Source organism: Oryctolagus cuniculus, chromosome 7 (genome assembly GCF_964237555.1).
Source record: "Oryctolagus cuniculus chromosome 7, mOryCun1.1, whole genome shotgun sequence".
NCBI classification, from domain to species: Eukaryota; Metazoa; Chordata; class Mammalia; order Lagomorpha; family Leporidae; genus Oryctolagus; species Oryctolagus cuniculus.
Genome location: NC_091438.1, coordinates 84,605,537 through 84,622,211, shown reverse-complemented (window position 1 = coordinate 84,622,211; position 16,675 = coordinate 84,605,537). Strand labels below are relative to the sequence as shown.

Genomic DNA, 16,675 nt, shown 5'->3' with positions numbered 1-16,675 from the left:
CCGATCTGATTTTATTGAGGGAGTAATAACAGCAACAGCTCTAAATAAACTAGATAATCCCCCAAATAGAGGGGATCTAAGTCCCACAGGGTTCTCCAACATTTCAAAGACCTTGGACAAGCTTGTGCTTAAGCATTGGTTTATGTTGCAGTCGGGGCCTAAATAGTCAGTCCACCAGTCAAAACCAAATTTCCTGGGTGTGAGTACTATGGGAGATGGAATGTTGGTTTGCTTGAAGCCATAAAACTAGAGTTCAGAGAGAAATAGAAAGCAATGAGGGAATGAAGCCAAGTCTGTACAGGATGCAGTTGTTAATACCCAGTCATTCACCCACTCCAGGTAATCACTGTTTCCCTTGAGTTGCCAGTGTAGCAGCTCCATCTAGAATCTTGTTCCACATAATGGTTCCATGAAGGTACAGTTAGCACACATTCCTTTTCTTTCTTTTCTTATGTTTTGGCTAACAGGTTATCAAATACACTACAATTTTTAAATTGCTCACACAAGGACTTATTAAAAACAGACTTCATAGAAACCATCTGCAAAACTAAAATGAAAATAAGGATGCACACACTGCACACATACTGGATATATGGAATTGACAGGAATTATTTTAATCTGTATAGATCGTCATGAAGTACTGATCATGAAATATTAGCTGATTGATTTTCTTAAATTTTACACCAAACCATGACTTCAGAAGTGTTCATGTTGAAATATGGATGTGAAAATATCTATTAATTAAACTACTTAATAGTGCTTGAGAAACAGAACAAAATAAAGTACTGTTTTCCTTTTACAGATACTTTTTTTAATCCATTCTCTGTGTACTCTCCATTCTATTCTGAGAATCAGTTGTGCAGAAAAAAACAACTCTTTCTAAAACAAAACAACAAAAACTAGAGCCTATTTACAAAGCACGCAAAGGGAGAATTTCAAGTAGTTTTTAATGCAGAACTGGATAAAAGTGCATACAATTCAGAGATAAAATATATCTTTACTTCTACAAGTATAGGTTCTTCCCAGCTACTTTGTAGAAAAATACATTTTCAGGGTCTGGATATAGAATGACATACAGTGCAAGGACAGAAACAAAGAACTACCTTTATATTTCCAGCTATTGAGACAGTAGTTTTGAAGCTGTGGTTGCCTCTAGCAGTGAAAGCAGAGCCAAGTGTAAAGATGTCAGAATGCTACAGAAATTGAATACATGGCCATTTTTCTTCTTCTTTATTTTCCTCTTCCAGAAATTGCAGACATTTCTTTAGTGTTAGTATCTGTGGTGTTAATGAAGCCACATCTCCAACTGTTATGTCTTCTGATGCTCCTTCAGTTGCTGTATCTGCAGTTGAAAGGCCATACCTGACGTTGTCCTGAGGAGGACTGGAAGCAGAAGCAGCTGACCCCGTGCACAACACACGTATAGAGTCGCTCCTGACCAGCTGTCCATTTTGGCAAACAGCATTTTCACTCATAGAGCATTCTCTTTGTAGCCTGCCAGCTGCACGGATTTTTTCCTTTAGACGGGTGAAAGGAGGTCTTCCTGAATCCAAAAAATATCTAGTGGCCTTTGGCTTAGCGTAAGTACGTGGGGTGATGTTTTTAGCAGAGGTTTAAAGGGAACGGGTCTTGAAAATGAACCGTCTTCACTGTTCCCTGCTACAACAATCCTTTCTGGAACACGCATTATCCCACTAGCGTTTGGAGCTTCTTCTTGCAGTGCTTGTTGGAGGTCAGCTTTTGGCGACGCTACTTTCAATTTCTCCAGGACCCTCACTCGCTAATATCTTCAGTGTATTCCATCTCATACTGAACTCAACTTACTTCTGTAGCAGTGGGAGAGGGAACGGCTGCCTCACTTCCTAATGTGCACCAACGATTGCTTGCTGTTTGGTGCTGTCTGCTTCTGTGCTTCATGTTAACTCCTTTACCTTGCTTCATTGTGCATTTGCTGGATTTAGAGTCACTTTTGTAGCCTGATGGAGAGTCCTTCAGAGATAGCCATCGTCAGCTGGCTCCTCAGATGCTCTCACAGGGAGTGCTGAGGAAGGCAAGCCGCCAGCGCCAGACCTGCATCTCTGGGAGGATGGAAGAGGGCCATGAGATCCAGCCTAAAGGGCGGGATCTGAGTGTGTATGATCAAGATTCTATATTGGGGCTGTTGCCAAGAATTCAATCTTGTATCTGTCTTCTCACCTGAATTCCTGTTAAAGACGTTTTTATTCTATTTGCAGTCCACTTTTGGGTGTCTGATGAGTTCTGGCTTCTTTTGGTTTAGGACAAAACATTTTTGATTCACTATAATAATTTGTAAACTAACTCTCATTTACCTTTTAATTTTTTAACTTACTATAATTTAATTTTTTAAAAAAAGTTATAAAGCAAGGTTGCCTTGAGGTGCCTGCATTCCATTTCAGCTTGCTTCAGATTCCAGCTTCCTTGCTAATAAGCAGGGAGGAGCAGCAGCTGGTGGCTCAAGTAGTTGACTTCCTGCCACCCGTGTGGGATACCTAGACTGAGATCCCAGTTCCCGGCTTTGCCTGACCCAGACCTTGATGTTATAGATATTTGGGGAGTGAACCTGTGGCTGAAATCTGTCTCCCACACCCCCACCTTTCAAATAAATAAAATAACAGAGAAGATTGCCTTATTGTGGAGTAATTAAATTTGTGTCCTTTGGTAGAATGGTGGGTTCAGGTACTGCCATTGTCATTTACTGGCTATTTGATCTAGCGAGTTATTAAAAGTCTGTGTGTCTCAGTTTCTCCATACATACAAGGAAGAAAGTATACATACTTCCTTAGAGAGTTCCAGTAAAGATAATCTACGAGAAAATCTCTGCCCTGATAGACACTGAATAAATATTAACTATGACTATTACTCACCCTGTGTCACTGTTAACCAGAAAACTACCAGGTATTTTTGGTGTGTTTGTAGGAAATCCTACTCACTATCTACTGGGAAGGAATTTTTTAATTTAAAAGCTTGATTTTTTGAAGTCCTCTTAGATTTATCAGTCTTTAAAATCTTTCTGTTTCAAACCCCTTTTATCTAGTTTGGTACTGTTTGATTTTAATAATCACATATTATCTTCCATTATTTATAAATAACCTATAAAATAATTAAATTACTTTATAAAACTCAGGGAGAAATTTACATTACTATCTCTGTGTGTTTATTATGAATTTTCATTGATTCATTGATTTTCACAGTCCATTCTAGAGGAATTATATAGTCTATGTCTTTAGGCACATAGAATAGTTAAAATCATAAGCTTTAGAAAGTATACACCAAGAGAAAAATGTAATGAATTTTATAGAAAGATTTGATTTCTTCTGTTTCTCAATCACTTTTACATTAATATACAATGAAAAAACTGTTTAAACTGAAGTCAGATATTTTACTGGATGTGTAACATTGACCTTTGTGCAGTCAATAAATCATGATTAGCCAACACTGATCATTTAAGGAGTATATATATGGAGAGAGAAGGTAAAAGACAAGACTCCTGAACAAACTAGCACTGGGGCAAGGAACAACTAATGCAGAACGATGGGGTTACTCAGAGGTTCTGTTTTCCTCTTTGTCTTATACCTGCTACACGAGTCAAATCCTTCCCTCATTAAGCTGAATAACAATGGCTACGAAGACGTTATCATTGCTATTGATCCTGGTGTGCCAGAAGATGAAACAATAATTGAAAAACTAAAGGTAAGAAAAAATAAAATTGCTTCTGTTTGAATTTTGGGGGGTAAATTAAATAGCTAATGGTGAATAATCATGAGAGAAATTTCTGAAAATGCTCCAGGATGCTAAAAAGCAGTATGGAGCCTAAATTCCTGTCTTATAGTTCTTTACAAAATAATAGGGGCCAGGGCCGATCTCAATAGGCTAATCCTCTGCCTGCGGCGCTGGCACACTGGGTTCTAGTCCCAGTCGGGGCGCCGGATTCTGTCCTGGTTGCCCCTCTTCCAGGCCGGCTCTCTGCTGTGGCCTGGGAGTACAGTGGAGGATGGCCCAAGTCCTTGGGCCCTGCACCCACATGGGAGACCAGGAGAAGCACCTGGCTCCTGGCTTCGGATCAGCGCAATGTGCCAGCCACAGCACGCTGGCCTCCGCGGCCATTGGAGGGTGAACCAACCCTAGTCTCTAGGCATTACTCTTCTTCACTTCTGGGAGATCATTCTGTCTAGCTTGTACATATTAATGACAACAGGCAGTACTTGTCTTTCTGTACCTGGATGATTTCACTTAATATAATGTCTTCCAGTCACAACTGTTATGTGTTTACTAAATACATAAGCAGTATGCTGCAGAGAGGGACCTGCATATTCTACCCTGTCTCACCAGAAGACCAAAGACAAGTCAAAGGGCCTCCCTTATCCTTGGTTTTCTCCATCTGTATATTAACAGTTGGTCTCATCGGTTCTTTAAGGAATTATTTATATAATGCCATGGTGTGCCTGAAGAAAGAGCAGTGAATTTAAAAATTCTCTGGCCTGTGGAGAGTATACTCTTCAGAGAGAGTTAATAAATAATAAGTAAACAGTAGTCACATGATAGTAGGTGACTGCAGAGTAAAATACACCAGGTATAAGGGACACAGAATGTGCAGTGGGGATGGGGCAGGGGAGAGTGTGGGTTACCATGACACAGAAGGTGGTCTGAGAGGCCTCAGTGATGATACGATATCTGGGCTGAGACCAAGATGAGTGAGGGAAGAGCCCACTGAAAATCTGCAGGATGAGGGCAGCATGAAGGTGAGAGAAGGCTTGCTGTGAGCAAAGAAAGAACAGTAAGAGCAAGAGGAAAGGGGGTAAGAGATTGGAGAGGTAGCAGGGCCCAGACCATTGAAAAGACCTTGGCTTTCACACTGAGTGAGGTGAGAATCCATGGAGGGAATCTGCACCAAGAAAGAGTGGGCTCTCATGCATGTTCTGGGCTCCAGCTCCATCTGACTGCAGTGTGCAGCAAACCTCAAAGGGGCTCCACTTGTCATTCATCTTATTTAAAGTGCGGCAGCACAACTGTGTAGGATTCCAACCATTAAACTGTCATAACTGAGCAGAGATGGTGACTGAGCTGAGCAGGGAGGTGTTGATAGAAATCATTAATGTGGTGTGGTTCTGAACATATTTTGAGAATATCCTGGATATCCTGATGGTTTAGATATGGAATGGGAGTTACAGAGAAATCCAGGAAAGTAGGACAGGAGTCACGGGAGACAGCAAGAGTTTTACCTGAACACTTGGGAGGATGGCATTATCACCATTTGAGAACTAGAAGGCAATAAGGGGTAAAATCTGGCAACTGAGAGATCAGAAGTAAGTCGGACATTTTGAATTCATTGTGTTCATGAAAACTCCAAGTAGATGAAGGTAGGGATTTGTATTCAGTGTGAAAATCTTCATTGAGATAAAAATCGAGGCTCTGTTGGTGTGTAGATGGTATTTGAAAACATTAGTTAACTAAATATGTGCAGATATGCATGGGAAAGAGTCTAGGACTGAACCAAGGACTCTGATTTCTTCTGACTATACTATTTCGTTAGTGTGGAGATTGGTGTTCCAGTCATGTGAATGGTTTCTCCTCTCGCTGACTTCATGTCCTCTGCAATTGCTGATGCTTACTGTTAAGGCTTTTGCATGGTGATACTACCAAATAAATCCAACGGGCATGGAGCATATTGTAATCAGGTGATTCTGTGGCTTCCACTGTCACTTGTTCTCTAAAAACTCTGTTGTAGCACAGTTTTGTTTGTTGGTATCCCTTGAATTCCAGAAGATGAAGATTTCTTTTATTAATATGTGTTTGGAGAGCACTTGTCATAGCAGGTTCTGAATGATATGACACTGTCCTAGGATGGATGATCAGTTTCAGACTTTTCTGAATCAGAAAGCAGTATTTGAAAGACCTATTTGTAAGAGCAAAACATTTGTTAGTATGTTCCTTTATTGTTAGTTACAAATAGAAGGCCAGTTGTTTATAGACACACCTCCAGTACACAATGTTTCCTGATATTCCCCTGCCTTTTACAAAGCCATTGCATTTGTATTATTAGGCAAGCAATCTTGTGAAATGCTGTCATCCACATTATGTAGTAGACATCATCACATTAAGTGAAAACTGGGGTTCAGAAAGGAACTTAGTTTACCACATGACTTTCTTTTTTTTTTATCTTTTATTTAATGAATATAAATTTCCAAAGTACGACTCATGTGTTACAATGGCTTCCCCCCCCCATACCGTCCCTCCCACCCACAACCCTCCCCTTTCCCACTCCCTCTCACCTTCCATTCACATCAAGATTCATTTTCGATTATCTTAATATACAGAAGATCAGCTTAGTATACCTTAAGTAAGTATTTCAACAGTTTGCTCCCACACAGAAACATAAAGTGAAAAATAATAGATGATTTTTTTTAAATGATGATGAAATCAGATCAGACCTATTGTCATGTTTAATCCCAGTGAGAGTCAAGTTGGGAATTGATAATTTCTTTCTTTTTTTTTTTTTTTTTTTTTTTACAGAAGATCAGTTTAGTGTACATTAAGTAAAGATTTCAGTCGTTTGCACCCCCATAGAAACACAAAGTGAAATATACTCTTTGAGTACTCGTTATAGCATTAAGCCTCAGTGTACAGCACGTTAAGGACAGAGATCCTACATGAGGAGTAAGTGCACAGTGACTCCTGTTGTTGACTTTACCAATTGACACTCCTGTTTATGGCATCAGTAATCTCCCTATGCACCAGTTATGAGTTTCCAAGGCTATGGAAGCCCCTTGAGTTCTCCGACTCTTATCTTGTTTAGACACGGTCATAGTCAAAGTGGAGGTTCTCTCCTCCCTTCAGAGAAAGGCACCTCCCTCTTTGAAGACCTGTTCTTTCCACTGGGATCTCACTCACAGAGATCTTTTTGCCAGAGTGTCTTGGCTTTCCATGCCTGAAATACTCTCATGGGCTTTTCAGCCAGATCCGAGTGCCTTTAGGGCTGATTCTGAGGCCAGAGTACCACATGACTTTCGAAGAGTGATAGAAATGGGTTTCAGTTATGGCTTGGATGAGATGACAAAAAAAATCATTCTTTCCTATAATACTGGTGAAATAATTTGTGATCTTAATCCTAGGGATACTATGTGGCCATGATAAACTTACATTAAATTGGATTGTAACTCATGACATGAGATTTTCAATCTTCAGTTTACATTTTTTTCTATGTATTCATGTTTCTTCTTGGTTTGAGAGTACTTCCTTTTGAAAATATTGATATCTGCATCTTCTTTGATCCAACTAGGATGTTATAGGACTTCTGAGAAGGAACTTAGAAGGAATGGTATAGGAATTCTGTTTGGAAAGTCTATGAAAACCACTATAAGCCTCCATAGAATATCCAGGGAAATGGCTTAATAGGGGTCCCCTAAAAGGAGCATCTGAAGTCTCCCCACCACCTGAGAACATACTATCTAATACAGCTGCCTCTGCCCTGAAGACTCCAGAAGAAATGGGACCTTTTGGTGTTAAACAATGTACAACCCTAACAACCACATACAGCAGCCCTACTTGTTCAATCCATGGATGCATTTCAATGACCACATACATTTTTGTCTCATAGACATGGACAGCCTTCATTTCAAGGAGAAGGTGATATATAAATATTGCTAAACAAAAACAAGGAAAGGAATCATTAGGGAGAAGACAGAGAATTCTTTCAACTGCCTTAGGTCCATGCTGAAGGAATCTACAACCTGTCTTGAGAAGTGTCCAAAGCCCTTCTGTCCCTCCCTACAAGTCCTCTGGCTCCTCAGTCCACTGTACTCTGCTCTTCTGACTAATGCCCTCACTCTGGATCCAATTACTCTACGTACCTCATGCTTTGCATGTCCAGAACACATTGGTCCTTATTTTTTTTTATTTTTTTTGTATTTTTTTAACTTTTATTTAATGAATATAAATTTCCAAAGTACAGAATATGGATTACAATGGCTTCCCCCCCATAACGTCCCTCCCACCCCGCAACCCTCCCCTTATCCACTCCCTCTCCCCTTCCATTCACATCAAGATTCATTTTCGATTCTCTTTATACACAGAAGATCAGTTTAGCATACATTAAGTAAAGATTTTAACAGTTTGCTCCCACACAGAAACATAAAGTGAAAAATACTGTTTGAGTACTAGTTATAGCATTAAATCTCAATGTACAGCACACTAAGGACAAAGATCCTACATGAGGAGTAAGTGCACAGTGACTCCTGTTGTTGACTTAACAAATTGACAGTCTTATTTATGGCATCAGTAATCACCGTAGGCTCTTGTCATGAGCTGCCAAGGCTATGGAAGCCCCCTGAGTTCACTGACTCTGATCATATATATTTTTTTTTTGACAGGCAGAGTGGACAGTGAGAGAGAGAGACAGAGAGAAAGGTCTTCCTTTGCTGTTGGTTCACCCTCCAATGGCCGCCGCAGCCGGCGGGCTGCGGCCGGCACACCGCGCTGATCCGATGGCAGGAGCCAGGAGCCAGGTGCTTTTCCTGGTCTCCCATGGGGTGCAGGGCCCAAGCACCTGGGCCATCCTCCGCTGCACTCCCTGGCCACAGCAGAGAGCTGGCCTGGAAGAGGGGCAACCGGGACAGAATCAGGCGCCCCGACCGGGACTAGAACCCGGTGTGCCGGCGCTGATAGCCGGAGGATTAGCCTAGTGAACCGCGGCGCCGGCCTCTGATCATATTTAGACAAGGCCATGGTCAAAGTGGAAGTTCTCTCCTCCCTTCAGAGAAAGGTACCTCCTTCTTTGATGACCCATTCTTTCCACTGGGATCTCACTTGTGGAGATCTTTTATTTAGTTTTTTTTTTTTTTTTTTCCCCAGAGCGTCTTGGCTTTCCATGCCTGAAATACTCTCATGGGCATTTCAGCCGGATCCGCATGCCTTAAGGGCTGATTATGAGGCCAGAGTGCTGTTAGGACATCTGCCATTCTATGGGTCTGCTGTGTATCTCACTTCCCATGTTGGATCATTCTCTCCCTTTTTGATTCTATCAGCTAGTATTTGCAGACACTACTCTTGTTTATGTGATCCCTTTGGTTCTTAGTCCTATCATTATGATCAATTGTGAACAGAAATTGATCACTGGGACTAGTGAGATGGCATTGGTACATGCCATCTCGATGGGATTGAATTCGAATCCCCTGGTATGTTTCTAAGTCTACCGTTTGAGGTAAGTCAGCTTGAGCATGTCCCGAATTGCACATCTCTTCCCTCTCTTATTCCCACTCTTATATTTAACAGTGATCACTTTTCAGTTAAGTTTCATCACTTAAGAAGAATTGTGTATTGATTACAGTATTCAACCAAAAGTATTAAGTAGAACAAACAAAAAAAATACTAAGAGGGATAACATATTAAGCTGCTCATCAATAGTCAGGGTGAGGGCTGATCAAGTCACCGTTTCTCATAGTGTTCATTTCACTTTAACAGGTTTCCTTTTTGGTGGTCAGTTAGTTGCCACCTATCAAGGAGAACAAGTGGTATTTGTCCCTTTGGGATTGGCTTATTTCACTCAACATAATGTTTTCCAAATTCCTAACAGGGATCACTTTTCAGTTAAAATTTAAACACCTAAGAATAATTGTGTGTTAATTACAGAGTTCAACCAATGGTACTAGAACAAAAAAAATACTAAAATGGATAAAGTATTACATTGTACATCAACCGTCAGGACAACAGCTGATCAAGTCACTGTTTCTCATCATATTGGTCTTTATTAAAGAGAACCAAAAACGGATCCTGGTAATATCCTGAAGAATAGTTCTATTGTGGGCTTTTGTTAGACCAAGAAGTGTCATGGAGGAGCCTGCCTTGAAAACAGCACTGTAGACTGGGATGCTTCCAGGAAGATGAAGAGCTTGACATTATCATCCAGCATCCAGGATTCCTCAGTGGGTTTGATCATATAGAACAGATCACCGCAGTGCCTTTCTCCTCTCTATTCCCCCCACTAGATAGGAAGCCCTAGGGACGGGCTGTTTCTCTTATTCATCATTGTATTTGGGGGATACTGAATATAAAGTGGTATTATTTTCACCTTGGTTGCAAAACAAGAGTTCTGTGAACAAAAGCTTGCCTTTGATGAATTTCCCTTGAATACTCTCTTCTGGACTCCCAGCCAGGTCCCTCTCCTGGGGAATGAAATAAAGAGAAACCTCTCCTAGGACCCATGTCTGTACCCTGTCTTCCTAAGCATGCATCAGCCAACACTTTCTCCACTAACATTTCTTATCACCATAACAACATGAAACAGATTTAGAACTGCATTGGTGAGGAGTATTTCATAATTCATTCTGTCTTTTTACAAATCATAAAAATAGGTAGCAATGACCCACTCAAGAGAGGAAGAAACTGAGCTTTGCAGCACTATATGCATCTACCAGGATCAGTCACCTAGAAAGGGCTAACACAGGAACTGGAACCAATTAATGACTCCAAAGTATATGTATATGTTCTTATTAATCAAATTCTCTTAACACCAAGCGTGAACATTTGCCTTTTGATAGAAGATACAGAAAGCCCAGAAGCCTCACAAAGTGCAGAATTAAACACTGTTCTGGACTGGTATGGACAGAGATGAAACTGGGCATAGACCCTGCTCCTCAATCAACTACTGTGTACTAACAATGAAAGATGGGCAACACCTGTGATGAATCCTGCTCATTTACTCCTATCTCACTTGGCTACTTTTTCCTTTACTTCTAGGACATGGTGACTACAGCTTCTACCTACCTGTTTGAGGCCACAGAAAGAAGATTTTTTTTCAAAAATGTATCTATATTAATTCCTGATACTTGGAAGGAAAATTCTCAATACAAGAGGCCAAAACATGAGAGTTACACACATGTAAGAGTCAAAATCTGCTCTTATAAATTATTTTCTGATGCTTCCCAGTTTTGCCACTAATTGTTTAAAGTCTTTCTAACTACATACTATCATACTTCTACTTTTATTAAACAATCTTTTTAAACATTCTCAGGCTGATGTCATAGTGGCACCACCTATTGCTCCAGGTAGAGATGAACCATACACTAAGCAGTTCACGGAATGTGGAGAGAAGGCAGAATACATTCATTTTACTCCTGACTTTGTACTGGGAAACAAACAAAACGAATATGGACCAGCAGGTTTGAATTTTGAATCCTAGGAATTTTGTTCCTAATATTGTTGAAGAAAATCATAAAACTAATTGGTATATTACTGAACCATACTTTCCAAGCTCAATGAAGCCCTCAAAGCTACTCAACAAGAATTTTACTTGGCTCTTGTCTGCTCCATTTTTCTGTAGCAGCTGTTCTGAAACTCTAACAGTTTTTCTCAAAGTCTATAGTCACTCTTATTTCCTCGAATCAGCAGATGCACTGATGGAGAGACCAGTAACCTCCATTTCCTCTCTCTACACCCAAACTCATGTCCACCAACACCTCTCCTCCCTCCATCTGTCATAGAGGAAGGCTCCTCCAATTTATAAGACCAGTGCCTAATCTGAGCTCTCAATCTTCTCCCATACCTCACATCTTCACCCTATTGTTTATTTTTCTCTCTTTATTTTGTAAAGGGAAAATTTCATATACTTCAAATGTATATATTCTTAAGCTCATAATTCTATTTCCTCCTCTCCGCTGCCTCATGCCCTCACTCCTTCCTCCTTCCTTCTTGTATTTCTTTTAATTTTTACAATGACATACTTCCAATTTAATTTATAGTCACAAGTGTAACAAGTAAAAGGAGTCTTGTTAATGGACAGACTCTGATTCAGTAAGTACAAGGTGGGCCAGTGATTTTACATTTCTCTTATGCACCCAAGTGGTGTTGATGCTGCTGGACCCCAGACCACATTTTGAGAAGAAAGAGCAGCACCAAGGCAATGAAAAACTTATAAAAACCATCCCAGGAAGATTAGAATGGGCATTCTCTGGGATAGCCATATACCCAGGTGACATTCCCCAATCAGTGTCCTATACTCTAATTAATACAAATTCTCTCTCTCTCTCTCTCTCACACACACACACACACACACAGAGCAAGAAAAGAGACTTAAGGAAGAAACATGACTTTTTCCTAACATGGACCTTTTTCTCTGCTTTCATTTCTTAATGAGCTACAGAAATAATTCTTGTAGCAGAACAACTGTTAATTCTAATACCTCCTTCTCAGGGCGCAGCAGAGTGCTGGACCTGAAGTGGAGCAGCCAGGTCTCGAACCGGCATCCATATAGGATGCCAGCACTTCAGGCCAGGGCATTAACCCGCTGTGCCAAAGCACCAGCCACAACCTCCTTTTCCACCTCTGTTTGCTCTAAAGATTTTCCCAATAATACTAAAAAAAATTTGTAATTATATCCTTTCTGGATCTCAATCTGTAGATTTATCTTTATTTTTCCTTTCATTTTGAGACTCTTATGGAAACAATTTTATTCTAATTCCCTCTCTCAAATGCTTTCCAAGTCATGGACTGTGTCGTACACATCTTAATATTTCTGAATGCATTTTATTTCACTGAATATATATAATTAATAATTATTGATTTCATTAATGCCTAACAATATGTGTCAAGTACCAGAAATAAATAACTTAATTTTGACATCACCAAAATTATACATGGTCAATAACAGTGTTTGTCAATCTTTTTTTTTTTTTGAGCTTCAACTTCCTAAGGACCATTTTTATTCATTTTCTCCTAATTGCTTCCTCATTTAATCAGTACAACAGTATCTATGACTTTTTGTCTGCCAAAATCCAAAACCCAAATCCTTACATATGCTGCCAATTTCAGATACACTATAGATGTCTTAACAATTTAATATATTGTGGAATAAAAAGATAATACATTGTATAATGTAATATAATGTAATGAATGAAATATCCTTTTATATAAACAAAGATATAAATGCTGGTAATTACTGAAAACCTAAACTTAAAATTTTGCAGTTCAAAGAATGAAATTCTTAAAAATATTTGAAATGCAAATTTTATCACTTGAATTATGATTATTGACTTGAACCATTTATCCACAGGTAGAGCATTTGTCCACGAGTGGGCCCATCTCCGCTGGGGAGTGTTTGATGAGTACAATGAAGATCAGCCTTTCTACAGTGCTAGCTCAAATAAAATTGAAGCAACAAGGCATGGATATTTAAATTTTCTTAGATGACTTAAGTCTGTAAATTTTCTTATTTTCCTTACTTTGATGTCTTTCAAATAACAATCATTCATTCTTGTCCCAGTGTAGATCATAGACAGTATATCACAAACCAATGATTTTCTTTAAGAAAATGTTTTTAAAGTTGCAATTTGCCATATTTTACAACTTTCTACCACAGCTGCCAGTCATTTACACTGCAGTTGTTGCTATGTGAATGGACTTACCATACGTTGAGAGAAGAGCAAAGTTGTTTCCATTACACTAGAACCAACAAAAATGGTTAAGTAGTGCCAAATGTGGGCTGAGTAAGAAATCCAATGCCCTCAAGGAGCCAAGCAGGAACTTCTTAGAGATTTATGAGGGTCATTTGCAAATGGAAATGTAGCATCACAGTTACTCAATGGTGGGGAAAAGTCAGTTTAAAATTGGGTGTCAACAGTCTCAACATATGTCCTGCTGAGGCTGGAGACTTGTCATAAGTGTGCAAACTGAAAGACATGATTTCAAACATGTATTTTAAAGACTATTATGGTTACTATGTTTGTTTATTTAGTATTTACTCTATTTGTCTAGTCTCTGTGACAGAATATTCACCATGACTGTTCATAGGGATAGCTGTATTCTATTCACCAAGTATTGGGACAACAGAAACATGAACCTATTTAGGAGATTCCCTAAATGACTGAAATCAGTCAGCACTTCCTGAGTTTGAACTGGAAGCACCTTGAAGAGATGGATTATATTCACATGCCAGTGTAGTTGTTGAAATCACTGCCCCCTTTGCTCAACTCCTTGCCATAAAAAGAAATGTCTAAAATGCCTCCATCATCCTTCATCCATCCTGCTTGATAACACTTCATTCTCTGCTTCCATTGAAATTTCCTTGTGGCCAAAAATGTCTCTTAAATTATCCCAGCACTTGTAGCTACCCATATCTCATTCTTTTGGGGAAATTTTCTTTTCTTTTAAAAAAAAGGAAATCTACAAAGAGCTTCAAGCTAAAGAGGTGCTTACAGTGAATGGTTTGACAAGTTCCCTCATCTAGATACCTGTGGTGCATTCTCTACCACTGGGCCAGGTAAAGAGATAGCTGAGCAAGAGGCCAGCAGGTTTAACTCCAGCAGAGAACACAGCCATTGTATGTTATCTGGAGGTCCTATTTGAAATGTCCCATTATTATTGAGAAAAAGCTAATACTTTGATGGGAACTCTTAAGCTTTACTATCATGGTAGTAAGTGCATAGTACACATAGAAGGAATACTTTGATATAAAGAACATTATGAATAAAGAGATTTTTAAAAAATATTAATGATGCAATTGCTTCAAAGTCTAACTGTCACATATTTCCAGATGTTCCGCAGGTATCACTGGTATAAACAGAGTTTATACATGTCGAGGAGACAGCTGTGTAACAAGAAATTGCAGAATGAATACTACAACAAAACTGTATGAAAAAGACTGTCAATTCTTTCCCGATAAAGTTCAGACAGAAAAGGCATCCATAATGTATATGCAAAGTATCGAGTCTGTACGTATGCCAATCATTGCCTCCAGAATTTATAATCAAAGGACATATTATCATATTTTAAAAAAAATTGTGCAAGTAGCATGAGAGTGAAATAAATAGTATAGTGTTTTTTAAACATTGTTGACACATAGTAATAATCACACAATTAGTTTTACCTAGTATCATTAATATTATTTAGGTTTGTACACATTACTATAATATTAATTCACAATCATTGTATTTCATCCAATAAACAATATATTTATAAAACAAATTTTAATTTTTCATATTTTTCTGTTTTGTTTATCTTTTAGACTGTTGAGTTCTGTAATGAAAAAAACCATAACAGAGAGGCCCCAAACTTACAAAACACAAAGTGCAATTTCAGAAGTACATGGGAGGTGATCAGCATTTCTGAGGATTTTCAAAGCACCACGCCCATGGAGGGACCACCCCCTACACCAGCCTTCTCACTGCTGAGACCCAGACAAAGAACTGTCTGCTTAGTTCTTGATAAATCGGGAAGCATGGCTGTAAGTTCATGGGCCCATTTCCTTCTGGACATGAGGGCAAGAGAGTTACTGAATGCCTAAGACCACTCTGAACTCTTATCCAATACCTGGATTGTTCTAAGCAGCATGGAGTCATAAAATACCATCACCTTCTTTGATCATGACCAAAACATATCGAACAAAATATTGAAGTAAAAGAAAGATGCTGGTAGAGTTAAAATGATCAAATTCAAGGGTCTCTGTGTTTTCCCAGAATAGGAACAACTGACTGAGGAGAGCTATAAAACCCTCCAGTAAAACTTTAGTTGGGCCGGCGCTGCAGCTCAAAAGGCTAATCCTCTGCCTGTGACGCTGGCACACCGGGTTCTAGTCCCGGTCAGGGCACCAGATTCTGTCCCAGTTGCTCCTCTTCCAGTCCAGCTCTCTGCTGTGGCCTGGGAAGGCAGTGGAGGATGGCCCAAGTGCTTGGGCCCTGCACCCACATGGGAGGCCAGGAGGAAGCACCTGGCTCCTGGCTTCCGATCAGCACAGTGAACCAACAGAAAAGGAAAACCTTTCTCTCTGTCTCTCTCTCTCTCACTATCCACTCTGCATGTCAAAAAAAAAAAAAAAAACAAAAAAAAAAACAAAAAAACTTTAGTTGGAAAGTCAGAACTAGAGATGGGAATATGAAATTGCTTTTAACCATGGTTCTTTTACTGAAAATGCTTGATAGAAATGAAGATAGAGGGAATGGTGGATGTTGAGTTCTATTTCAAGTCAAAGAAAAGAATCATTCAGAATTCCTAGAATGGATTTATCTAACATGCACACTGTATAAATCGTCTGTTTGTTATCAAAGACACAACAGAAAGCTTTACCAGATAGCACGTGTGACAAAATAGAACCATTCATTCATTCTACTATTATTCACCAAATGGCAAATATTATGTTAGGCTTTGTGAATAGAGATCCATGTCCTTGATAAGTTCCTAGTTCAATAAAGTTTTTTCTCTCTCTTTAAGTGGTTAAGTCATACTCAACCTCCAAAACTTGGGAGAGACATTCACTTCCTCCAGGACATGGAAATGGGCTTATAGGCTGGACTAAGCCTTTCTTTTAGTTCTCAACAATGCCCCGTGCCTTTCTCTAGTATTCTATACTATATTGAAATTACACATGATTCTACAAACTAGATTAGGAGCTCCTCTAGAAATTAGAGCCTTGTGCTATTTATCTTTGTATTTCCATTGTTTATCACATAGGAATGATCAGTCAATAATTTTTTAAGTGAGGAGACTACAAACAATTAAATGCAATGCAATAAGGCACCCAGGAGGATGACACATTGGAGACAGAACAGAGCATGCTGAAGACCAGGAATAGAGGATTTAACAAATGAGGGGGCGGCAATTGAAAAGGGCAGAGAATGATAGAAATGAAATGAGCCACAATAGCCAGGGCTCCTTAGCAAGAACTGCAAAA

General features: G+C 39.3%; 1 protein-coding gene and 1 pseudogene across 1 annotated transcript in view; one reads left to right on the top strand and one right to left on the bottom strand.

Annotated features, from left to right (window-relative positions):
• Positions 1-1,031: 1,031 nt before the first annotated feature.
• Positions 1,032-1,941, bottom strand: LOC100353860 (mitochondrial fission factor pseudogene; annotated as a pseudogene).
• A 1,541-nt stretch (positions 1,942-3,482) lies between these two features.
• The window catches only part of LOC100353613 (calcium-activated chloride channel regulator 4), a 39,046-nt gene continuing 25,853 nt past the window's right edge, over positions 3,483-16,675 (top strand). The window contains exons 1-6 of the mRNA XM_051857526.2: positions 3,483-3,711; positions 10,753-10,893; positions 11,027-11,174; positions 13,064-13,172; positions 14,543-14,720; positions 15,014-15,232. Coding sequence (XP_051713486.2) covers positions 3,553-3,711; positions 10,753-10,893; positions 11,027-11,174; positions 13,064-13,172; positions 14,543-14,720; positions 15,014-15,232 — 954 coding nt within the window. The 5' untranslated portion in view covers positions 3,483-3,552. The remainder of the gene's footprint in view (positions 3,712-10,752; positions 10,894-11,026; positions 11,175-13,063; positions 13,173-14,542; positions 14,721-15,013; positions 15,233-16,675) is intronic.